General features: G+C 51.0%; 1 protein-coding gene across 10 annotated transcripts in view; it reads right to left on the reverse strand.

The window, feature by feature from the left end:
- The window catches only part of CCDC57 (coiled-coil domain containing 57), a 152,062-nt gene that overhangs the window by 25,744 nt on the left and 101,012 nt on the right, over positions 1 to 25,306 (reverse strand). For 4 of the 10 annotated variants that reach the window (XM_039476197.2, XM_039476196.2, XM_039476198.2 and 1 more), the window contains exons 15-17: positions 21,010 to 21,223; positions 5,583 to 5,704; positions 378 to 482 (exon numbers count right to left, since the gene is read on the reverse strand). In XM_039476197.2, the coding sequence (XP_039332131.2) occupies positions 378 to 482; positions 5,583 to 5,704; positions 21,010 to 21,223 (441 nt within the window). The other 6 variants (XM_039476199.2, XR_012514746.1, XM_039476200.2 and 3 more) reach the window with 6 other exon arrangements.

Below are 25,306 nucleotides of genomic sequence, written 5' to 3' on the forward strand. Positions count from 1 at the left end.
GGGCAGTGCCTAAATCTCAGTGCCTGTCTGAACACTTAGACAACACAAGTCTAGAGCAGAGGCCACCCAGCTGCGATGCGGAGGGGCTGAAATGCAGGGCAGATGTACTGAGGGGCACAGAAGGAAAGGGCCAGCACGGGCCCCATGTGCTTTAGGGGCCCCGGGGCCTCCCAACACCCTTACCACCCTCGTGGGACCACCCAGCAAGTGCTCTGCAGCTCACCTGGCCATTGTGAGCAGCCCCTGGTAACAACGCAAAGGCAGCCGTGCAGAGTGAAGGCCCCTCCGAGAGGCCCAGAGCGCCCAGGCCCCGGCTTCCCTGCCGGCCACTCCCCATCCCCACGGCGCCACACCTAGACGGGCACCGCTGTTCTCACCTTCCGGCCTCGCAGGGCGTCGTGTCGGCCGCCCACCTGTGCCGAGCCGGGCCGCTGCTTCCCCGGGTGTCTGGAAGGACGCTCACCCTCCGCACTCTTGGCCTCCTGCCGTGGGGAGTTAAATGAGAGGACTCCAGCATTCACGTCACTGATGCTGAGTGTCAGTGAGTTTTCCCACGAGACTGGAAAGAAATGGCTTCCCACATTTCTGGTATTAAAGACTCATGTCATCTGGTCACAACCCAGACTGAAGGGACCTGTTCCCCAGACAGGAGGAGTGGAGCAGGCTTCCCCGATCACTCATTCCCAGGAGCCCCCTCAGCAAGGCCAGGGCAGCCTTCGCGTGGCCTGCCTGGGGTGAAGGCCCCCAGCCCAGGGTGGCATGAGTGGTTCCCAGTGCCGACAGCTGGCTGATCCTGCTTCTTCAGCCCATTACTGGTACCTCTGCCTGCCCCACGCCTGATGCCTCCCTCCTCCTGGAGGAAGCCAAAAGGGAAGCGAGGGAGCAGTGCCTAAGAACACAGAAAGGAAACGTGGAAGAAAACAGAAAGGAACATTCAAAGCAGCGCGACTGGACGGAGCCCTGGGCAGTGGGTGGCCCTCAGGAGGCCATGGAACCAGCTCTGCCCCTTCCCAGCATACCATGAGCACAGAGCTCAGCTCCACCCATGGTCACCGATGTTTGCCTGTTTACCAAGGAACGTACAGGCCTGAGGTCTGTTTAAGGTCCCTGGTGCCAGTGAACAGGGCACTGCCTGATGCTCGCTGCCCCCAGGGCTTCGTCCTGGTGCTTTCTTGTCAGACTCTTTGCCTGCTTTCACAGGGTTATTTGTCTTTTTTTTTTTTTTTTTTTTTTTTTTTGAGACGGCGTCTTGCTCTGTCGCCCAGGCTGGAGCACAGTGGCATAGTCTTGGCTCACTGCAATCTCTACCCACCGGGGTTCAAGCAATTCTCCTGCCTCAGCCTCTTGAGTAGCTGGGATTACAGGCACCTGCCACCATGCCCGGGTAATTTTTGTATTTTTAGTAGAGACAGGGTTTCACCATGGTGGCCAGGCTGGTCTTGAACTCCTGACCTCATGATCTGCCCGTCTCAGCCTCCCAAAGGGCTGGGATGACAGGCGTGAGCCACTGAGCCCATGGAGTCCTTTTCCGTATTTGTTTCCTATTTCTTCTCACATGGCACCATTTAGGATTAGAAATAAAGAGGAACCCCTTGGGAAGCTGAGGCACTTGAGCCCAGTGTTCTAGGCTACAGTGAGCCTGGATCACACTACTGCACTCCAGCCCTGACAACAGAGCAAGACTCTGTCTCAAAAAAATAAATCAATAAAAAATTAGGTTGGGCACAGTAGCTCACACCTGCAATCCCAGCACTTTGGAAGGCTGAGGTGGAAGAACCCCTTGAGTCCAGGAGTTCAGTATCAGCCTGGGCAACACAGTGAAACCCCTATCTGTACAAAAGATTTTTTTAAAATTAGACAAGTGCCGGGCACGGTGGCTCACACCTGTAATCCCAGCACCTTGGGAGGCCGAGGTGGGTGGATCACAAGGTCAAGAGTTCCAGACCAGCCTGGCCAATATGGTGAAATCCCATCTCTACTAAAAATACAAAAATTAGCTGCGTGTGGTGGCACACGCCTGTAGTCCCAGCTGCTCAGGAGGCTGAGGCAGGAGAATTCCTTGAACCTGGGAGGTGGAGGTTGCAGTGAGCCGAGATCCTGCCATTGCATTCCAATCTGGGTGACAGAGCGAGACTCCGTCTCAAAAAAAAACCAAATAAAATTGGACAAGTGTGGTGGCACACACCTGTGGTCCCAGCTACCAGGGAGGCTGAGGTGAGAGGGTAATATGAGCCAGGGAGGTTGAGGCTGCAGTAAGCTGTGATGGCACTCCAGCCTGAGTGGCAGAGAGAGACCCTGTCTCAAAACATTTGCTGTTCTTTGAGACAAAGTTTCACTCTTGTTGCTCAAGCTGGAGTACAATGGCGTGATCTTGGCTCACTGCAACCTCCACTTCCCAGGTTCAAGAGATTCTCCTGCCTCAGTCTCCTAAGTAGCTGGGATTACAGGTGCGTGTCACCATGCCCAGCTAATTTCTTGTATTTTTAGTAGAGATGAGGTTTCACCATATTAGCCAGGCTGCTCTTGAACTCCTGATCTCAGGTGATCCACCCACCTTGGCCTGACGAAGTGCTGGGATTACCGGCGTGAGCCACTGCACCTAGCCCACATTTTTTAAAAAGAAAAATAAATTGGCCAGGTGAGGTGACTCCAAAAAAATGTGGGCCAGGTGTGGTGGCTCAGGCCTGTAATCCCAGGACTTTGGGAGGCTGAGGCAGGTGGATCACTTGAGGTCAGGAATTCAAAGCTTGCCTGGGCAACATGGCAAAATCCTATCGCTACAAAAAATTCAAAAAATAAGGCTGGGGAAAATGGCTCAAGCCTGTAATCCCAGCACTTTGGGAGGCAGAGGTGGGCAGATCACCTGAGGTCAGGAGTTCCAGACCAGCCTGGGTGGGTGTGGTCGTGGGTGCCTGTAATTCCAACTACCTGGGAGGCTGAGGTCGAAGAATCGCTTGAGCCCTGGAGCAGAGGTTGCAGTGAGCTGAGATCACACCACTGTACTCCAGCCTGGGTAACGGAGCGAGACTGTCTCCAAAACAAGAGCTATTTCATGAGATGTAATGAACATATGACACTTCCGTAGTCTGACAGGGTTAATCAGGTTTAATAAAGTGGTTAGTCACCTGGAGAAGCCAAGGTCTAGACAGGAACGTGCACAATGCAGAACAGGCAGATCTATCAAGTGTGATTAAAGCAGATGTCAGCCAACGGTCCTGCCATATCCAGCCAAGCACCTTTTTATGTACAGCCTATGAGCTAAAAATAGCTTTTCACTTTTTTTTTAATGGAGTCTTGCTCTGTTGCCAGGCTGGAGTGCAGTGGTGCGATCTCGGCTCACTGCAGCTTCCCCTGCCAGGTTCAAGCGATTCTCCTCCCTCAGCCTCCTGAGCAGCTGGGACTACAGGCACACGCCACCACACCTGGCTGATTTTTGTACTTTAGTAGAGATGGGGTTTCACCGTGTTGGCCAGGCTGGTCTTGAACTCCTGACCTCCAGTGATCTACCTGCCTTGGCCTCCCAAAGTGCTAAGATTATGGTGTGGGCCACCACAACCAGCCTTTGTTTTACATTTTATATATTTGAGACAGGATCTTCCTCTATCACCCAGGCTGGAGTGTGGTGGTGCCACAGCAGCTCACTATAGCCTCGAACTCCTGGGCTCAAAAGATCCTCCCACCTCATCCTCCCCTGGAGCTGAAACTATAGGCACACACCACACTTGGCTAATTTTGTAATTTTTTTTTTTTTTTTTTTGCGGCAGACTTTTGCTCTGTCGTCAGGCTGGAGTGCAGTGGCACGATCTCAACTCACTGCAGCCTCTGCCTCCCGGGTTCAAGCAATTCCCCTGCCTCAACCACCTGAGTAGCTGGGATTACAGGCACACGCCACCATGCCTGGCTAATTTTTTTGTAGTTTTGTAGACAGGATTTCACCATGTTGGCCAGGATGGCCTCCATTTCCTGACCTCATGATCCACCCGCCTCAGCCTCCCAAAATGTGGAGATTGTACAGGCATGAGCCCCTGCACCCGGCCTAATTTTTAAATTATTTTTTTTGAGACAGGGTTTTGCTCTGTCGTCAGGCTGGAGTGCAGTGGTGCAATCTCAGCTCATTGCAACCTCCGCCTCCTGGGTGCAAGCGATTCCCCTGCCTCAGCCTCCCGAGTAGCTAGGACTATAGGAGTCTGCTTCCACGCCCAGCTAATTTTTTGTATTTTAGTAGAGACAGGGTTTCACCATGTTGTCCAGGATGGTCTCCATCTTCTGACCTCGTGATTCACCTGCCTTGGCCTCCCAAAGTGCCGGGATTACAAGTGTGAGCCACCGCACCTAGCCGTAATTTTTTTGCAGAGAAAGGGTCTTGCTATGTTGCCCAGGTGTCTCTGGCTCTTTATGAGAAAGTGTGCCAAAGGCTGAACTAAAGCTACATTGTCAACATGGATCTAAGCCAAAACGTAACATGAAGTACATGTGCAGAAAGGCATCTACAGTTGGAGGTGACTTATGTGGATTTTCAAATAAATCCAATATGGAACTAATGAGGGGCTGGGTGCAGTGGCTCATGCCTATAATCCCAGTACTTTGGGAGGCCAAGGCAGGCAGATCACTTGAGATGAGGAGTTCGAGGCCAGCCTGGCCTACATGGGGAAACCCCGTCTCTACTAAAAATGCAAAAATTAGCCAGGAGTGGTGGCGGGCACCTGTAATCCCAGCTACTCGGGAGGCTGAGGCAGGAGAATTCACTTGAACCTGGGAGGTAGAGGTTGCAGTGAGCTGAGATTGTGCCACTGCACTCCAGTCATGGGTGACAGAGCAAGATTCCATCTCAACAAATAAACAAATAAGAAAGAACAGCCAGAAAATTTTGTAAAGGAACAGATACAAGGTCAAGCTTGCTCTAACAGATATGAAAATATGTCACAGAGCCACGGTATTGAAAGTATAGTGCCAGTTCAGGAACAGACAACTCATTGAAGCTGCGTAGAAAATCCCAAAATGAGTGCAGAAGCTGAATTTCTCAAGGCTGCAACACCAGACAGATCCACAGTCTATAAACGCTGCCTGACTTTTCAAAACTCTGTGTCAGAACACAAACAAAAAACAAAAAAACAGCAGAGGCTGGGTGCGGTGGCTCACACCTGTAATCCCAGCACTTTGGGAGGCCGAGGCAGGCAGATCACTTGAGTTCAGGAGTTTGAGGCCAGCCTACCCAACATGGTAACCCCCGCCTCTACTAGAAATACAACAAAAATTAGCCAGGTGTGGTGGCACATTCCTATAATCCCAGCTACTTGGGAGGCTGAGACAGGAGAATTGCTTTAACCCAGGAGGCCAAGGTTGCAGTGAGCCGAGATCGTACCACTGCACTCCAGTCTGGGCAACAGAGCAAGACTTCGTCAACAAAACCAAACCAAACCAGCAGAAAACACATTGAAATGTTACTGATAACTATGTTTGGATGCTGAAAATTGGTGACTTCTCATATTGTGTTTATTGTATTTTGAAGTTTATGTAATTAAAACACAACACAATTAGGGAAATATTTTTTTAAATGCATTTCTTAGCTGAAGGGGTGTTACCTGAGCTGTAAAACGAGGCGGCACCTGTCCCAAAGGGGGGCCATGATCCAGAGGCTTCCTGGGCTCCTCGCCTGGCTTCCGGACCTCGGGGGCAGGGAAGAGGGTGCGGTGCAGCCGCCGCCCTGGGAATGCGATGGGGACAGGGCTTGTTCTCTGCGGACAGCACTTCTGGGTTTCTCATGTGCTGAGGGCAAATACTCAGAAAGAACAGCATGTTCCTTTTTGAAACCAAAGTAACTTCCATTTCATAGGTAACATGGGGAGGGCGGACAGCACTGAACTGTGACACGCAGCACTCTGGGAGAGTTCTTGCACACGCAGTGCCATGCCCCTGCCACACGCAGCCCTTGTCTTCCTCACAGCAGCGGCAGCGAGCACATTCCATGACAGATGCACAGAGATGCCCCTTCTGTGGCAGGCACACATAAGAAACAAAAGTTTGCCAGGCACGGTGGCGCACGTCTGTAATCCCAGCGCTCTGGGAGTTCAGGAGTTCAAGATCAGCCTGGCCAACATGGTGAAATCCTGTCTCTACTAAAAATATAAAACTTAGCTGGGCGTGGTGGAGTGCACCTATAATCCCAGGTACTTGGGAGGCTGAGGCAGGAGAATTACTTGAACCCGAGAGGCAGGGGTTGCAGTGAGCTGAGATCGCACCACTGCACTCCAGCCTGGGTGACTATCTCAAAAAGCAAACAAACAAACCAAAAAAAGCAAAAGCTTAAGTATACCAATTAAAACTGAGGGTTCCACTCAAAGCTTCGGCGTGTGAGCTTACTTAGAAATGACCCCGCATCACACAAGGCTCTTTCATCAATTCCATTTGGGTGACGTTACCTAAGATTTGCTCCTCTAAACACTCATCGGAAGACAATTACTGAAATAACGTTTCCCAGAAGAACCCATCAGTTTGGTTAACCAAACTCATTGAGGATTCCAACAAGGTTTTTGGAGGGCGTTTATAACTGTTGATATTTCACATACTGGAAATTGAAACAGAAAATTTTTTTTTCTGAGATGGAGTTTCGCTCTTGTTACCCAGGCTGGAGTGCAATGGTGCGATCTCGGCTCACCGCAACCTCCGCCTCCTGGGTTCAGGCAATTCTCCTGCCTCAGCCTCCTGAGTAGCTGGGATTACAGGCACGTGCCACCATGCCCAGCTGATTTTTGTATTTGTATTTTTATTTTTTTTAAGACGGGGTTTCACCATGTTGATCAGGCTGGTCTTGAACTCCTGACCTCAGCTGATCTGCCCACCTTGGCCTCCAAAGTGCTTGGATTACAGGCATGAGCCACCACGCCCGGCCAATTTTTGTATTTTTAGTAGAGACGGGGTTTCACCATGTTGACCAGGATGGTCTCGATCTCCTGACCTCATGATCCACCTGCCTCAGCCTCCCAAAGTGCTGGGATTACAGGCGTGAGCCACGTGCCTGGCCTAATAAAAGTATTCTTAATAATAATAATAATAATAATAATAATAAACAGAAAATAGCAAGTGCTGGTGCAGACACGGAGAGACCTTCACGCACAGCTGGTGGGTGTGGAAAGTGTCACCGCCATGGGAGGCGGTGTGTTGGCTCCTCACCAGGTTAGACAGAATTACCACATGACCCAGCAAGGCCACTGCTAGGGAGGCACCCAGGAGAACACAGGTGTTCAAACGAAAATCTGAATGTTTACAGCAACATTATTCACGACAGCCCAAAGGCTGAAACCATCCAAACGTCCTCAAACTGACAAACGCATACGCGTGGCCTGCGCCTCCCGCCTCCGCCTTCCCCCGCCCACCCCACCCCCACCAAGGAACTCTTCCCACGAAAAGGAACAAAGCCGGGGCGCCCCAACACGACAGACCTTGAAAGATGATACAAGTGAAAGCAGCCAGGCACAGAAGGACAAATACCGTACGATCCTGCTGAAACCAAACGTCCAGAACAGGCAAACGCGTGAGGCAGAAGGCGGGTGCCGGGCGGGGGTGGGGGGACTGCACATAACTGGGGGGTTTCCTCTGAGGCAGGAAAGGAATTCTGAACAAATGACGATGGCTGCACAACATTCTTAGTGCACTGTGAGATCCCATCTCAAAAAAATAAAAGTTTGTTTTTGAGTCAGCGTCTTTCTGTCACCCAGGCTGGAGTGCAGTGGTGCGGTCACAGCTCACTGCAGTCTCGACTCTGTGGGCTCAAGCGATCCTCCCACCTCAGCCTCCCGAGCAGCTGGGACCACACCCGGCTAATGTTCTTATTTTTTTGATAGAGACAAGGGTCTCACTATGCTGCCCAGGTTGGTCTCAAGCACCTAGCCTCAAGTGATCCTCCTGCCTTGGCCTCCCAAAGGGCTGGCATTATAGGCATGAGCCACCACACCCAGCTGAAAGCTGGGTGCTGTTTTTTGTTTTCTCAATCCTTGCTTGGTTGAAAGAAAGCTAGTTTTTCTTTTCTTTCTTTTTTTTTCCTGAAAACACATGAGCTTTAAAGAAAAGCTAGTTTTTAAAAAAGCTATGAAATGTGTTAAAATCTTCGTGGAGCTGGCTCTATTTTGATGGGCTTATTTCCTTGTCTTACTTTGTTTTGTTTTGTTTTGTTTTGTTTTCAGATGGGGTCTCACTCTGTTATCCAGGCTGGAGTGCAGTGGTGTGATCTTGGCTCACTGCAACCTCTACTTCCCAGGTTCAAGCAATTCTCCCTCCTCACCCTCTTGAGTAGCTAGGATTATAGGCACCTGCCACCATGCCTGGCTAATTTTTGTATTTTTAGTAGACAAGAAGTTTCACCATGTTGGCCAGGCTGGTCTCGAACCCCTGCAGGCCTCAAGTGATCTGCCCACCTCAGCCTCCCAAAGTGCTGAGGTTACAGGCATGAGCCGCTGCGCCCAGCCTGCCTTCGTCTACTATTTACTGACTTCCCCGAAAATATGAAGGGTTATTCTTCACTTTCTATGTAATCTGTCCAGACAGCAAAGGTGCTGTCTTATCAGCGTAATTTTCCATGCTTTCTGTTGACTTATCATGTCTTGATGATTGAAGAAAACAGCTTCCCATGCTTATGAAAGAGCTGAGATTCTCTACAACTGTTCTCTTCAACGTTTAAGCGTTTTATCGTTACTTTCACATGGGTAGCTAAATATTATTTCTCAGGTACCCATGAATCTATCTTAGTGTTCAAATCTCCTGGCATCTTTTAATTTTTTTCCTTATGAAAATTGAATTCTAAATGTCAAATAAAATAAAGTTTTCAGAAGATCTTTTTTTTTCTTTGTTTTTTTTGAGAAGATCTTTTATATTTAAAATGATCTATGAGATGTCACAGAAGTTTCCTGGAAAATCACACACACACAAAATTCCTATAAAAAGAGAGGTATTTGAAATAACTAGGTGCGAGCTGGGGTGTGGTGGCATGCACCTGTGGTCCCAGCTACTTGGGAGGCTGAGGCAGGAGGCGCTCTTGAGCTAAGGAGATCGAGGCTGCAGTGAGCTGTGCCTCCAGCCTGCGTGACAGAGTGAGACTTGGTTTCTATTAAAATAGAAAAAGGGGAAAGAAAACAATTCTGAAGAAATGACTAGGTTTATCTGACGTGTTAGGCTTGATGAATACCAAGGGAAGAACTGCCACGTCAGGGGAGATGTTCGGCCCGCCTGGGCTGCGTGCGTCGAGGTAGGCGTCCGCCCGAGGCCCGGAGGGACTGTGCACTGTGCCGTGCGGAGACATCTCGGCTGCCCATGGCGCTTCTCTTCATGAGTCCTGAAGCCGTCTGCGTGATGCTGGCAGCTGGCAGCAGCACAGAGCTCTCAGGCGTAAGTCCCGTGACCGTCGTGACATAACTTGGGCGTCACCTTACTTTAATGTGACTTGTGCGTTTCTGATGTAGAGCGTGCAGCTGGGTGAATGTCACTCACTCTGGGGCTGTGCTACTGGAAGGCGGCCACCACCTGCCCCACACCTTTTGCCTCTCCACTGGATATTCTTGGTATAGTTATGGAATAGTCAGCTTCACAATTATCTGTAAATAATTTCTTCTGTAAAAATGCTGCTCATCCATTGTTAGCAATCAGATGTTCTGTTTCCGAGTATCTTTGAAAATAGCATGAGCGTCTTGGATTAACTTTGTCTAGAGCTCTTTTTCGGACTCTGTTTCCAGATGTCTACAGGACAATCAAATGTTACTTCTCAGTTATGTTATTCTTGCTGTGAAGAGACTTTTCACTTTTTTTTAGATGGAGTCTTACACTGTTGCCTGGCTGGACTGCAGTGCTACCATTTTGGCTGACTGCAACCTCCACCTCCTGGGTTCAAATGATTCTCCTGCTGCAGCCTCCCGAGTAGCTGGGATTACAGGCATCCGCCACCATGCCTGGCTAATTTTTTTGTATTTTTAGTAGAGACAGGCTTTCACTATGTTGGCCAGGCTGGTCTCGAACTCCTGACCTCGGGGTCTGCCTGCCTTTGCCTCCTAAAGTGCTGGTATGACAGGTAGTGGGTCCCTACGCTCAGGCCAGACCTTTTACTTTTGAAAAGTGGCAGTGGTGAGTTAACTATGGCCATCCATGTGCAGTCTTTTGTCATCCACAGTTTTATTTATTTTTGATTTTTGAGACAAAAGTCTTGCTCTGTTGTCCAGGCTGGAGTGCAGTGGTACGATCTTGGTTCACTGCAACCTCTGACTCCAGGGTTCAAGCAATTCTTGTGCCTCAGCCTCCCAAGTAGCTGGGATTACTGTCGCCTGCCACCATGCCCAGCTAATTTTTGTATTTTTTAGTAGAGATGAGGTTTTGAAATGTTGGCCAGGCTGGTCTTGAACTCCTGATCCCACGTGATCTACCCGCCTCAGCCTCCCAAAGTGCTGGGATTACAGGTGTGAGCCACCGCGCCCAGCCTCATCCAGTTTTTGTGTTACTCTGATGCTCCCCAGAAAGCTCAGACAGCTTAGAGTGCCTCAGCCTGAACAGGGACTGTCTCTGAGCCTGGGGAAAGGACTGGGTAGGTACTACAGGCACAGGCTTCAGAGGGCAGCATTAGATGACGCTGAGGCCATCCCAGAGCTGAGTGCCCAGTTGAGAAGCAGACGGACTGTTAAAAACAAGAACTAAGATGCAGTGGAACAAGAACGGATCTCACAGGAGGGGATGGGGCGATGTGGGAGCTTGACGGCTTTCGTAGAGAATATGGCTGATGTCTTCTTAATGTTCTACTTTCTGGATATATAAAGAACTCTTCTTATTTCCTCTCAAGCTATGTACAGCCCATAAAAATGTTGTAGTCTCCGCTCTTGTGAACCACAACAGAACATTTGTGAGTAATATCTTAGTCTCCCAGCCTGGGTCCCCTGGAATTCAGAAAGTTGTTGAGTACTCTTACTTTCAAGGTAATATAATTATTCGCATAGTTTCAATGAGAATCTTTGTTTTTACCAGGACTTGAACTGGAAATACTTCCTGTGTAACCACAGGCCTGCATAGTAGCCAAATCTGAGAATGATGCTCATTTATACATGTCAGTCACAAGTAGCCCCTTGGAAGGAACCACAGCGATGTTACAGAGCCCATGCTCGCAAAGCCCTCCCAGGGAACATCTGGCACAGGGCCCAGCTTGCAGGATGGCAGATGCATCTGGAGGGCACTTCCCGGAAGGCCCAGGAACCTGGGCTAATTTGGAAACCTTAAGAAAGGAATTTGTTAGTTTGGGAATCTTAAAAAAGAAAAAAAAAAAAGAAAGGAATTTGTGGCTGGGTGCAGTGGCTCACGCCTATAATCCTGGCACTTTGGGAGGCCAAGGTGGGCAGATCACCTGAGGTCAGGAGTTCGAGACCAGCCTGGCCAACACCCCCAGCTCTACTAAAAATACAAAAATGACCTGGGTGTGGTGGTGGGTGCCTGTAATCCCAGCTATTTGGAAGGCTCAGGTAGGAGAATTGCTTGAGCCCAGGAGGTACAGTTTCTCGTGAGCCAAGATCACGCCACTGCACTCCAGCCTGGGCAACAAAGGCACAACTCTGTCTCACAGAAAAAAAGAAAGGAATTTTCTCAGATTTATAGGGCAGATGAAATATGGTGGGCTATTGGCTTGTTTTTCTAGCCTCAGGACAGCAAGCAAGAGACATTTATTTATTTATTTATTTATTTATTTAGAGACAGAGTTCACTCTGTTGCCCAGCCTGGAGTACAGTGGTGTGATCTTGGCTCACTGCAATCTCCACCTCCCGGGTTCAAGCTATCCTCCAGCCTCAGCCTCCTGAGTAGCTGGAATTACAGGTGCCTGCCACTATGCCCAGCTAATTTTTATGTATTTTTTAGTAGAGATGGGGTTTTGCCATGTTGGGCAGGCTGGTCTCAAACGCCTGACCTTACATGATTTGCCCTCCTCAGCCTCCCAAAGTGTTGGGATTACAGGCCTAAGCCACCATGCCTGGCCTAAATTATTATTTATTTATTTATTTATTTAGAGACGAAGTCTCACTCTGTTGCCCAGGCTAGAGTGCAGTGGTGTGATCTCGGCTCACTGCAACCTTCACCTCCTGGGTTCAAGCTATTCTCCTGCCTCAGCCTCTTGAGTAGCTGGGACTACAGGCACTTGCCACCATGTCCAGCTAATTTTTGTATTTTTTGAGAGATAGGATTTCACCATGTTGGCCAGGCTGGTCTCGAACTCCTGACCTCAAGTGATCTACCTGCCTAGGCCTCCCAAAGTGCTGGGATTACAGGTGTGAGCCACTGTGCCCAGTCTTAAACTACTTTTTAAAGAGGCTTTTAAAAGTAATCTAAAATTCCTTATGGAAACTTCTAAGAAAGCAAACTTTAAAAAGCAGTTATGGTGAATTAGCACTCTTGTGGCATCTATGGAAATAATCAAGCCATCTACAAATCAGCTCCGTTTTGTGAGATCGGGAACAACCTTTCTGACCCTCTGCGGTTCCTGATGACCTCTTGTGAGCTGCGCCTCCCTCAGCCTTATTACCACATCCCACACAGCACCTGTCTGATGCACAGGGAAAATCACCTTTCTTTGAGATGACTTTCCATCAAAGGCAGAGAAACTGCAGGGAAAAAGTGAGCTTCCGTAGAAACTGCTTTGTCTACTTCGAATTCCCTGGGTTATTAGACGTGCAAATCCTATCCTGCCCGCCTCTCCCCTCCACAAGAACCAGTTCTGCCTCTATTTGATTCCTTGACTCCAGACAGATTGGTGCTTTTTTGACTTTTCCTTGAAACTGGTTATAACATCGTCTGGTTTCCTCATTGTTTAATAAATAGAATAAAATCCTATAAAAATGCTCATTTTTTCATATTTGGGAGCAACATTCTACTTCTTTCTGATAATTATCTTTTAACACATAATTACATAAATATTATTGGACATGGTTAAACATCAGAAAGGACACTGAATTATGAACCAGAATGAGCTATAGCTGTCCTGAATATTTCTGCTCTAAGTAACACAGCACTAAAGTTTATAAAACACAATGGTGAAGGCCAGGCATGGTGGCTCATGCCTATAATCCCAGCACTTTGGAAGGCCAAGGCCAGTGGATCATGAGGTCAGGAGTTCGAGACCATGCTGGACAACATAGTGAAACCCTATCTCTACTAAAACTGAAACTAAAAAAAAAAAAAAAAAAAATTAGCTGGACATGGTGGCACACGCCTGTAGTCCCAGCTACTCGAGAGGCTAAAGCAGGAGAATTTCTAGAACCCGCAAGGCAGAGGTGGTGGTGAGCTAAGACTGCACCACTGCACTCCAACCTGGGCCAAAGAGTGAGATGCCACCTAAAAAAAAAAGGTAAGTGACAAGGAGAAATGGACAGAAACGGGAGCAGTGGAGGATTTTAACACTTCGTGGTTCTTGGCAGTTCAAATTGAGAAACACAAATACATTTATAAACAATATTAATAAGTATATTTAATATGATTGTTAAATAGGATAAAATCAAAAGTAGTATCTAGCACATTTGGTTTAATAAATAACCAAAGAAATTCTGAAACTCCCTCCTTAACAACTTCGCTGGTGAAATGGAAAAACTTAGCCCACAATGGCAGACTACCTAGAAAACAATTATACCGGCCGGGCGCGGTGGCTCATGCCTATAATCCCAGCACTTTGGGAGGCCAAGACAGGTGGATTACGAGGTCAAGAGATGGAGACCATCCTGGTTAACATGGTGAAACCCCGTCTCTACTAAAAATACCAAAAAAAAAAAAAAAAATTAGCTGGGCATGGTGGCACGTGCCTGTAATCCCAGCTACTCAGGAGGCTGAGGCAGGAGAATTGCCTGAACCCAGGAGGCGGAGGTTGCGGTGAGCCGAGATCGCGCCATTGCACTCCAGCCTGGGTAACAAGGGCGAAACTCCGTCTCAAAAAAAAAAAAAAAAAAAGGAAAAGAAAAGAAAATATGCCAATAATACTACCCCTCAAAATCTCTGATACTTGGCCAAAGTGATACTCATGAAAATTCTCACCTTAAGAAATACAATTTCTAAGCCGAAAGAATAAAAATAAATGTGAAACATTCAATCTAAGAAATCAGGAAAAGGACAATAAAATAAACCCAAGAACAAGAATGAAAAAAGATGGAATGGGAACTAGTTCTGGTCAAGACACCAGAGCCATCCAGTGGTTCCAGACAGCAACCTTTGGGGAAACCCCTGGAAAGGGGGAGGGTGCTCTCTCACACACACACACACACACACACACACGCACGCACGCGCACACACACAGACGTCAAGAAGCATGGCTGACATGCCCTGTAAGATCTGCAGAAGAGATCAGACAGAAATAGAAGAAAGCAGTATTTGAAAAACAATTTTTAAGAATTTTTTTTTTTTTTGAGACAGAGTCTTGCTCTGTCGCCAGGTGCCAGGCTGGAGTGCAGTGGCACGATCTTGGCTGACTGCAACCTCCGCCTCCTGGGTTCAAGGAATTCTCCTGCCTCAGTCTCCCAAGTAGCTGGGACTACAGGTGCACGCCACCACGGCCAGCTAATTTTTGTATTTATATAGAAACAGGGTTTCACCATGTTGGCCAGGATGGTCTCGATCTCTTGACCTCATGATTCGCCCGCCTCAGCCTCCCAAAGTGCTGGGATTATAGGCTTGAGCCATGGCACCCGGCCTTAAGAAGAATTTTTAAGAAGAGAAAAATAACCAGCCAACCAACCTAAAATTTGTCCTAAAATTTAAAAAACACACTGATTCCTGAGCAGGATTCAGAGAAAGAAACCCACACTTAGACACAACAATGGTGAAACTGGAGAACCTAACAGATTGAGAGAAAGTCAAAAAACAGCTTCCCCAGGGTGGTGTGGTGGCCCATGCCTCTAATTCCAGCACTTTGGGAGGCCAAGGTGGGTAGATCACTGGAGGTCAGGAGCTCGAGAGCAGCTTAGCCAACATGGTGAAACTCCATCTCTACTAGAAATACCAATAAATAAATAAATAAATAAAATTAGCTGGGCTGAACCTGGGAGGCGGAGGTTACAGTGAGCCAAGATCAGGCCACTATACTCCAGCCTGGGGAACAGAGCAAGACTCTGTCTCAAAAAAGAAAAAAACAAAACAAAACAAAAACAGCTTCCCGAAAGGAACTGAGAGCAGACCGATGGCTGACTTCTCTGAAGATCAAAGAATATTATCTTCAAAAGAAGGTAAGCCCAAGGCAGGAAGATTGCTTCAGCCCAATAAACAGAGGCTACAGTGAGTTACGATGCGCCACCATGCCAGCCTGGGTGACAGAGCGAGACCCCATCTGTTAAAAAAAAAAGTTGTAGAAAAATGCGACACATATAAAACTCTATTTCCAGCTTAAACTTCATTCTCGAAAGTGGTCAAACCAAAGTCATTTCAGATATATGAAGATATAAAGAGAGGGTACTGCCCACAGGAAGCGCCAAGGCAAGGCCAGAGATACTTGAACGTCAGTTCATTTCCCTCTTCTCTGCCTTAGAAGGATGGGACCGCCTTGTGTCTGAGTCTGAGTATAAAGCCTTGTGTCTGACCAACTGCTTTACAGAGCTCCTGGAAGACCCCATCGGGTTATCAGGTGGTGGCTCACGCCTGTAAACCCAGCACTTTGGGAGGCCTAGGCAGGCAGATCACTTTAGGTCAGGAGTTCGAGACCAGCCCGGCCAACACAGTGAAAGCCCGTCTCTACCAAAAATATAAAAATTAGCTGGGCATGGTGGCACAAGCCTGTAATCCCAGCTACTCGAGAGGCTGAGGCAGGAGAATCACTGGAACCCGGGAGGTAGAGGTTGTAGTGAGCAGAAATCATGCCACTATGCTCCAGCCTGGACAACAGAGTGAGATTCTGTCTCAAAAAAAAAAAGTTAGGCCAGGCGCAGTGGCTCACACCTGTAATCCCAGCACTTGGGAGGCCAAGGCAGGTGGAACATGAGGTCAGGAGATCGAGACTATCTTGGCTAACACGGTGAAACCCCGTCTCTAATAAAAATACAGAAACTTAGCTGGCGATGGTGTCACGCACCTATAGTCCCAGCTACTCAGGAGGCTGAGGCAGGAGAATCGCTTGAACCCAGGAGGCGGGGGTTGCCGTGAGCCAAGATCATGTCACTGCACTCCAGCCTGGGTCATAGAGGAAGACTTTACCTTAAAAAAAAAAAAAAAAAAAAAAAAAAGTTAGGTATCATGAAGGTTGCTAGAAACAACATTGTAAGGAATCCCAGCGTTCTACAGGTTGGAGGAAATTTCACGAGTGGCTGACTTCTGGAAGGGTGCAGGAGGGAGGGTGAGCTCCAGGTGATGTCCACTCTGTGGGCTGAGGGGCCTGCACGGAGGATCCCACAGTACCTGCCTCCTGCCTCCCCTGCAGTCTCCTGAGTGGGGCTATGCTCACTCCCCATCCTGGTCTCGGCCTGAACCCTGCAGCAGGCAGGTAAAACTCCTTGTCTCAGAGAGGGGCCCACCAGGTCACCTGCTGGAGTTGGCTCCACAGTCCAAATAGGTGTTGGCAGGAACTGGTGTCACTAGACCCCAGGGGACGCCCCCAGGACCTCCTCCCTCAGCCACCTATACTGGCACCCACAGTCGAGACAGGCTCACGATTGAAAGCAGCCAAGAGCCGGTGAAGTGGGGTCAGCTTGCTCCCTGCGGGATAGGGCCCCTTCCCAGAGGTGCACAGGTGAGGACATGCAGTGAGACAGCTGCAGGTGACCCCTGGGCCACCGGTGCTGGGACACAGTAACTGCCGTGAAGGGGACTAAAGCAGCAGCCAGAAACAGCCGCAGGCAGGGCAGGTCCTGTTCAGGCCCCAGGCTGGCTGGCTCTCACATGTTAAATACTGTTGAATAATGATGATAGGTTTGTCACAGCTGGTTGTTCTGTCCCACTCAATGACTGTAGCCACATCATTTATGAACCAGATAAGTGACCTTAATAAAAACAATGCAGATAGCCCAGTCTTTCCTAAACCTTTGCAATCCGGACTCATCTTTTTAATTATTAAAATTTTTTGAGAGACTAGGTCTCCTATGTTGCCCGGGCTGGGGTGCCATGACTCTTCGCAGGCATGATCATACGCACCGCAGCCCTGACCTCCTGTGCTCAGGCAATCCTCACACCGCGGTCTCCCAAGTAGCTAGGACTGCAGGTGCACGACACCAGGGCCAGCTGAGGACTCAGCGCTGAGGTGGGGAGGATGGCCTTCCCAAAAAGAAACAAATGGAGTGTGTTTGGTATAATTGAAGCAAAGCCAAAGTACCCATCGTCTCTTCTCATTCTCCTTTCTAAACTGCCAAGAAATGGACGAACTTCCACTGAGTCCTCCCTGTGGGTGTGTGGATGCACACACAGTCTAACACACAAACACGTGTGCAGTCTCGCTCACAAATGTGTGTGCAGTCTCGCACACAAACACACATGCACAGTCTCGCATACAAATGCGTGTGCCCAGTCTCACACACAAATGCACGTGCACAGTCTTGCATATAAATGCATGTGCACACAGTCTCACATACCAACACATGTGCACAGTCTCAAATACACGTGTGCACAGTCTCAAATACAAACGTGTGTGCACAGTGTCACACAAATGCATGTGTGCACAGTCTGGCACACAAACGCGTGTGCACACACAGTCACATATAAATGCGCATGTGCACAGTCTCCCATACAAATGCGTGTGCACACACACAGTCTCGCATACAAATGCATATGCACGAACACACACACATGCCCTTTTGTGTGCTGGCTTGCTGGTCTAAACACACTCCCCTGCAGGCTGCTGCTTTTCCGTGATGACACATCTGGGCCTTGCTATGCAGCAGTGTGCTCAGCAGGCCCATGTGACATGGCACCAAAAATGAGAATAAGTGCCAGGAGCTTTCGGAGTAGGTAGGAACCGCCCCACACTTTTAGAGTAGTCAACAAAAGCGTCAGTCCACAGTGGACTGGAGCTCGGTGGGCAGCCAGGCCTGCATGGTGACTGCATGGAAAGCACTGTGAGGGCATGGCTCACCCTGGCACCTCAACGGCCGCACGGCATTCCAGGGTCTGGACTCCAGCACCTCAGGATGGACTGTTCCCATTCAGATCACTCTGAGTTATGTCCTTGCTATTGCAGACATTCTGCTAAGAAAGCCCTTGCACATACATCGTTTCCATGTCTGTCAGGATACGACTTTTTTTTTTTTTTTTTGAGATGGGAGTCTCACTCTGTCGCTCAGGCTGGGGTGCAGTGGCACGATCTCGGCTCAGGGCAACCACCACCTCCCGGGTTCAAGTGATTCTCCTGCGTCAGCCTCCAGAGTAGCTGGGATTACAGTGCGTGCCACCACACCCGGCTAATTTTTGTATTTTTAGTAGAGACACAGTTTCTCACGTTGGTCAGGCTGGTCTCGAACTCCTGGCCTCAGGTGATCCACCCGTGTTGGCCTTTCAAAATGCTGGGATTACAGGCGTTAGCCACCGTGCCCAGCCAGGATCTCTTTTAAATAGCGTACAAACATTTAAAAATGGGACCAGTACAGCCCAACTGCCCTCCAGGAAGGCTTCCTGTCGGCATTTGATGGCGTGTGCCCACACCCTCAACGCCCAGCATGTGACTCTCCTCTGAGAGGCAGAAGAACCTCGCTGTCAGCTGAATTCCTGCTCCCCGGTTCCCAGAGAGCCCAGCGAGGTCCTCACCAGTCACAGAGGTTTCTTCTGGGACTGCCCTCCCACCCAGCGTCTGTGATCTCCAGCTGCTCCATCAGAGGTATTGACTCTTTTTTTTTTTTTTTTTTGAGACGGAGTTTCACTCTTGTTGCCCAGGCTGGAGTGCAATGGCGCGATCTCGGCTCACCGCAACCTCCGCCTCCTGGGCTCAGGCAATTCTCCTGCCTCAGCCTCCTGAGTAGCTGGGATTACAGGCACGCGCCACCAGGCCCAGCTAGTTTTTTTGTATTTTTAGTAGAGACGAGGTTTCACCATGTTGACCAGGATGGTCTCGATCTCTCGACCTCGTGATCCACCCGCCTCGGCCTCCCAAAGTGCTGGGATTACAGGCTTGAGCCACCGCGCCCGGCCAGGTATTGACTCTTTATCACCAGGTATCTTACAAACATTTTCTTAGTCTGTTATCTTTTTCTCGTTGATGCTTTACAATGGAATGATGTTCTAATCTGTGGATCACTAACCTTCCATGCCTTGGTGGTTTGTAAAACTTCAGATTTTTTTATTTTTTATTTTTTTGAGATGGAGTCTTGCTCCGTAGCCCAGGCTGGAGTGCAGCGGCACGATCTCAGCTCACTGCAACCTCCGCCTCCCAGGTTCAAGCAATTCCCTTGCCTCAGCCTCCTGAGTAGCTGGGATCATAAGTGTGCCAATGAGCCCAGCCAAGGAGACATCTCTTTAACTGGATTTGGGCCTGGTGACATAGGAACTGAAGAAGGCAGAAAGTATCTGGCACCCAGCAGGGGCTCCTCTACTGGATGGCCAGATGGATATACGAATGGGTAGGTGGGTGGATGGGTGTGTGGAAGATTGGATGGATGGACAGATGGATTGGTAAGTGAATGGATGGACAGGTAGGTGGAATAAGTGGTTAAATGAATGGATGGATAGATGGGTGCATGGGTAGGTGGCTAGATGAATGAATGAATGGATGGATGGATGAACAGATGGATGAATAGAGGGGTGGATGCATGGATAGATGAATGGAAGGATGGATGGATGGATGGGTGGGTGGGTGGATGAGTGGATGGGCAGGTTAGTGGATAAGTGAGTGGATGATTGGATGGATGGGTGGGTGAATGGATGAATGGGTAGATGGATGGATGGATGGGTGGGTGTGACGGGTGGATGGATGGGTGGGTGAATGGATGGATGACTGGATGGATGAGTGGGTGGGATAAGTGGTTAGATGGATGGATAGTAGGTGCATGGATGGATGGGTGGGTGGGTGGGTGGACAGATAGATGGTTGGTGGATGAGTGAGTGGATGATTGGATAGATGGGTGGACAGATGAATAGATGCTGGATAGGTGGGTGGGTGGATGGATAAGTGGTTGGATGGATGGATGGATGAGTGTGTGGGTAGGTAGATGGATGGGTGGGTGGGTGGATGGACACATGAATAGATGGATAGGTGGTGGGTGTGTGGGTGGATGAGTGGATAGAAGGTAGATGGATGGATGGGTAGGTGAATGAATGGATGACTGACTGGATGGGTGGGTGGGTGGGTGAATGTATAAGTGGGTAAGTGGTTGGATGGATAGATGGACGGATGGATAGATGGATGGATGGATAGGTGAGTGTGTGGGTAGGTAGACAGATGGATGGGTGGGTGGGTGGATGGATGGATGATGGATGGGTGGGTGGGTAGGTGGATGAATGGATGAATGAGTGGATAGAAGGTAGATGGATGGATGGGTGGGTGAATGAATGGGTGGGTAGATGGGTGAATGGATGGGTAGATGGATGGGTGGGTGGGATAAATGGTTGGATGGATGGATGGATGGATGGATGGATGGATGGATGGACAGGTAGGTGTGTAGACGGACAGATGAACAATGGGTGACTCACGGAAACACTCAGCCATAAAGCCAGTGTTCCTCGCCTTTCTCAGGAAGTCAGCCCGGGTGTCCGTGTCCAACAGATCCAGCCTCCTCCTCAGTCAGGAGACACTGTTGCCTTTATCTAGAGAAGTTTCCGGCCATCTTTGCGGCTCACCAGAGAGCCACACAGAAATGCCAGCTGCTTTGGGAATCTGTGGCATTGTTCTCACAAATGCTGCCAGCTAAGTGGGTTCCCAGAACGCCCGTGGCTGAGACGAGGCCCGGCTCTGTGCGGTGGCCTTTGACGAGGCTGCGCTCACACAGGGGCTCCTGCGCTCCCTCAGGCCTTCCTGAGAAGGCTGCAGCCAGAGCCCACCCGCTGACCCCAGGCGCACAGCCAGAACCTGGCCGTACACAGGCCACGGCCCCCACTTCTTAGACTCACCTTCAGGGCGGCCCAGCTCTGCACGGAGCCTGTTTCCCATCTCCATGAGCTGCTCCTTTTCCAGGTGGAGGCTGAGGATTTTTCGGGCTGCCTCCTTGAGCTTCCTCTGGAGTTGGTGCATAGATAACGTCTGCGGGGGCTGTGCCGCCGGTTGGAGGTGCAGGACAAGCTCCCCCTGGTCCTTGGCCTCCACAGGCCCTCCCTTGGAGAGGCCCTGTAACAAAACCCACAGGCAGATAGCCCTGGGAGGCTGCTGTCATGGGAGCACGCCAGGGCTGCCTGCCCAGCGAGCCTCCTCGCCTGCTCTCCCAGGGCGGGCACGGCTGGCCACCACTGGGTGACGTCCTTCCAAAAGAAAGACAAAAAGGGTCACTGCTCACAATGCTTCAGTGGGTTCCTTCACTTCCACAAATAGGATAAAGGCCCACAAAATCTCCCAGGCCAGGGCGGCCCCCAGGCTCTCACCGCCCTCTGCCTCCTCCCCACTGTTCCTGCCTTCTGGCCATCTATGCCTTTGTGTCTTTCAAGTGAACACAATGAGAATCTGAGCACAACCACGCAGCACAGCAGCTCCCCAGGGAGAGCAGAGAGAAGCCCGCGGCCTCCAGCAGTGCCGGACCCGGGCGGCTCCCACAGGCGCGGCTCGGCCCTCCTCCGCTTCTCAGGCTCCCTCCTTCCCTGACCTGCCGGCCGACACCCCTTAACCACCCTGCAGCCCGGCTGTGGCTTCCCACCCGCCTGAGGCAGGTGCAGGGGGAGCGCAGAGGCAGTGGAGAGGGAGGCGGCCGACACAGGGACAGTGGTGGAGCTGGCTGGGCTCCCCCTCAGCACCCCAGGCTCGGGCCAACCCTAGATCTGAAGCCCTGGGAAGCACCGCGTTGTCCTTGCTCCGCGCAGTCTGAACTCGCGGCCCACACCATGCCAGGGCTACGGAAGACAGTCCCAGCACAAAAAGACGCCTGGACTGAAAATGGGGGTCCAGAAAAAACCACTGACGTCCAGGCCCTGGTGAGACGGGAGCTGATGGCCTACTTCCCCCATGCCACTCCCAGCCCCTGCGAGGAGCCAGGCTGCACTGTGCCCCGGCCACTCGAGCTCCCGAGTCCCTGGAACAGACCAGCACGCCCTGTTCCTGCCAGCTTCCTGGTGTGTCTTTCCAGGGCTGGCAGGTGCTGCTGCCCTCCAGGTGCTACTGTTCTTCGGACGGCCTGGGGCATGGCCGCTGTACGCAGTGCCTCCGGGCATGTGTCGCAGGCTTGTGTGGGGCACTCAGGGGCCACAGGGATGACACAGCAAAGAGGAGGGACGTCTGCCTTCCTCTTGGACAGAGAAAGCTCTGTGGTGCTGCAGGCCCCAGCTGAGGCCAGGTGCAGGGCAGCCCCAGGGAGGGCCTGAGTCCCGACTGCCTTCCTCCAGGGAGTGGGCCTTGTGCCTACTCTGGGAGCAACTCTCTCCCCGATGGCTGGCACATGTGGAGCAGAGGCGCACCCACAGCCCTGCGAGGATGGACAGGAATGGGCTCCTGGGCCTGGGAGAGGCCAAGGCAGATCCCGAGGAAGGGAGGCCTGCTGGTAAAACAGACGGCAGATGGCCCGGAGCGGGGGCAGGGCGGCTAGGCAGTGGGAATCCCAAGTCTGGTTTTGAAGCTCTGGGTCTTCCACAGGAACACACTGGGTTATTTTGTTACTTTAACTGAGGAAAGAACAGTCCTGAAAACGGACTTTGCAAACCTCAAAATGCTTAGAGACTGAAGAGAACATTTCCTCTTCAAAAGCAGTCCCACCTCCTGGCAAAGACGCCCTGATGTCGCCCTGGGCCCTTGTGGCTGGTACCAGGCTCGAGGGGCTCTGAGTGGCCTTCTTGCCGTTGACCACAGAGGCACACGGAGGAGGGCATGGCTCAGGGCCCATGTCCTAGCCACGTGATTCTGCACACAGTGCCCTGCAGGGCAGGTAGTGAATGATCCTACCTCTCTTGGATTCAGTTCCTGGTCAAATTTTATTCAGTAAAAGTTTATTTTGATGATTCTCTAAAATCTTTCCACAAAATAAGATTTCTCCAGCCTGAGACACACTCAGGAATATCTTAGCCGCTGTGCGCTGTGTGCTCCAGGGGCCACCTCCCCAAGCAGGGCAGCGGTCGCCACCCACCCATCTGCCCCAACGCCTGGGACTCCCCCTGCACCACCTGGTGAGGGGAAAATGTCTCCATGTATCTGGACAATTAGAAGGAAACTGAGGAAAGTTTGGTCTGCTGAAATGTCTTCATGTCTTGAGGACATGTGTGAGTCAGTGACCACAGGGAAGTCCTCAGAGGCTGAGGCCTGAGCCTGGCACAGGGGTTCCATCAAGCCTGGCCGGCACTCACCTCCCCACGCGGCCACTCCAACGCCTCCCGGCCGAGCCAGCGCCAACGCCATGGCCAATACTGCCCCCCAGTGGACCCAGGGACGTAACACATCGCTCAACTTTGCCCAGGCGGCCAGTGCCGGGAAAGGTTTGAGATTTAAGGACTAGGGGCAGCTGATGTGGGTGGTGCAGCCAGGAAAGCCCAAACCCAGCCCAGTGGGGCCTGCCTGGGAGCAGAGCGCCCCGCCGTCGTCCACAGGCTCTCCCTCTGCCACGGGAAAAGGGGTACACGTGCCTCTGCACACACCTGGCCCCAGCTTTGCACTCATGGCTCCTTGGCTGGGGCCAGGGAAGGGGACCAGTTTTTGTCAGGGGTGCTGTGGGACAGTCCCTGGGCCCCCGCGCGCTTCCTGATCCACCCTGCACAAGCTTCCTGGACGACAGGAGGTACGAGATGCCGTGTCACGCCTCAGTACTTGGGTGGGTGCACACAACGTGTGACCTGGTCCATGGCCCGTGTGCGAATGTCACCAATTGTCCAGATAATGCCCTGACACCTGTTTCTCCTGTGCTGGATCCAGGGTCCCACGTGGCATTTCTTTTTCTTTTTATTTGGGGGAGAGGATGGAGTCTCACTCAGTCACCCAGGCTGGAGTATAGTGGTGCGATCTTGGCTCACTGCAACCTCCACCACCTAGGTTCAAGTGATTCTCCGGCCTTAGCCTCCCAGAAGCTGGGATTACAGGTGCGCACCACCATGCCTAGCTAATTTTTTGAATTTTTAGTAGAGACAAGGTTTCACCATGTTAGCCAGGCTGGTCTCAAACCCCTGACCTTAAATGATTCACCCACCTCGGCCTCCCAAAGTGCTGGGATTACAGGCATTAGCCAGCACGCCCAGCCCAAGTGGCATTTCTATGCGGGGTCTCCCAGGTCTCCTAACTGGAGTGGCTCTCCAGCCCCCCTGTGCGTTTGGCTGCCTGCTGAGCAACTAGACAACTCATCTGCACACGTTCCCGTTTGGGCCTGCCTGAGGCCTTCTCGTGTTTAAGCTCAGGTTCTGCATTTTTGGCAGGGATCCCAAGAGTGAGTCTGTGCCGTCTCCATGCGACCCGCCCAGAGGCAAGTGACCTCAGCGCATCCCAGCACTGGCGATGGGAGTTCTGACCACTCGGGTAAGCTGGGGTCCAACAGGCTGCTCCACTCAAAGTCAGCATTTCCCTTGGAAACAAGAAGTCACGTGTGGGGAGATGCTGCTCCCCACCATCCGATGGGAATCCCTCTGAGTTAGTGCCCGTCCGTGATCGCCCCACGCATCATTCCTGTCTTCGTCCTTGGCTGGCACCCTCATGTGAGGAGCTCCCGTTCCCTGGACTGATCTGTCCACTGCTATTGGCATGGACCCATGATTTCCTGGTTGGGTCAGTGGACTGCGGTCTTCACCATCACTGCCTGTTGGCCTAGATCTGGTCAGTGGAGACCTCTTTCAGCTAGTTCCTGTGCCCTCCAAACCTGCCTCTGTGCTGGAGCCCCAGAATTCCACTGAGCAGAGCAGGAACCACTGGCTGAGTCCGGGCCGCCGGCCCTCTCAGGGGAAAGAGCTGGGATCAGATATACACGAAGCCCTAACCACGTCTCTCTACACCCAACATAACGGACACATTTATTCTCTCCCTGAGGACCCAGCCCTGATGCAGCTCCAGCAGCAGCACCTTCCTGCCTCTCTTCTCCATCTGGGCTCCTTCCAGTGGCAAGCGGCAGGGACCTGGGCCTGCCGTCGCCTCCAGGGGCTCTGCCATGCTGCTTGGCAGAGGACAGAGCTGTGGTGGGCCACTCATTTCCTGCCTAGGTCACAGGCTGCTCAACGGCCACATCCATGCAGGTAGACACACAAGCCCGCAGTGTGGGCCCCGCCTGTGCCTGCGCGTCAAAAACTGGAATTGGGCTGC

The sequence above is a fragment of the Saimiri boliviensis genome, chromosome 17, assembly GCF_048565385.1.
Source record: "Saimiri boliviensis isolate mSaiBol1 chromosome 17, mSaiBol1.pri, whole genome shotgun sequence".
NCBI classification, from domain to species: domain Eukaryota; kingdom Metazoa; phylum Chordata; class Mammalia; order Primates; family Cebidae; genus Saimiri; species Saimiri boliviensis.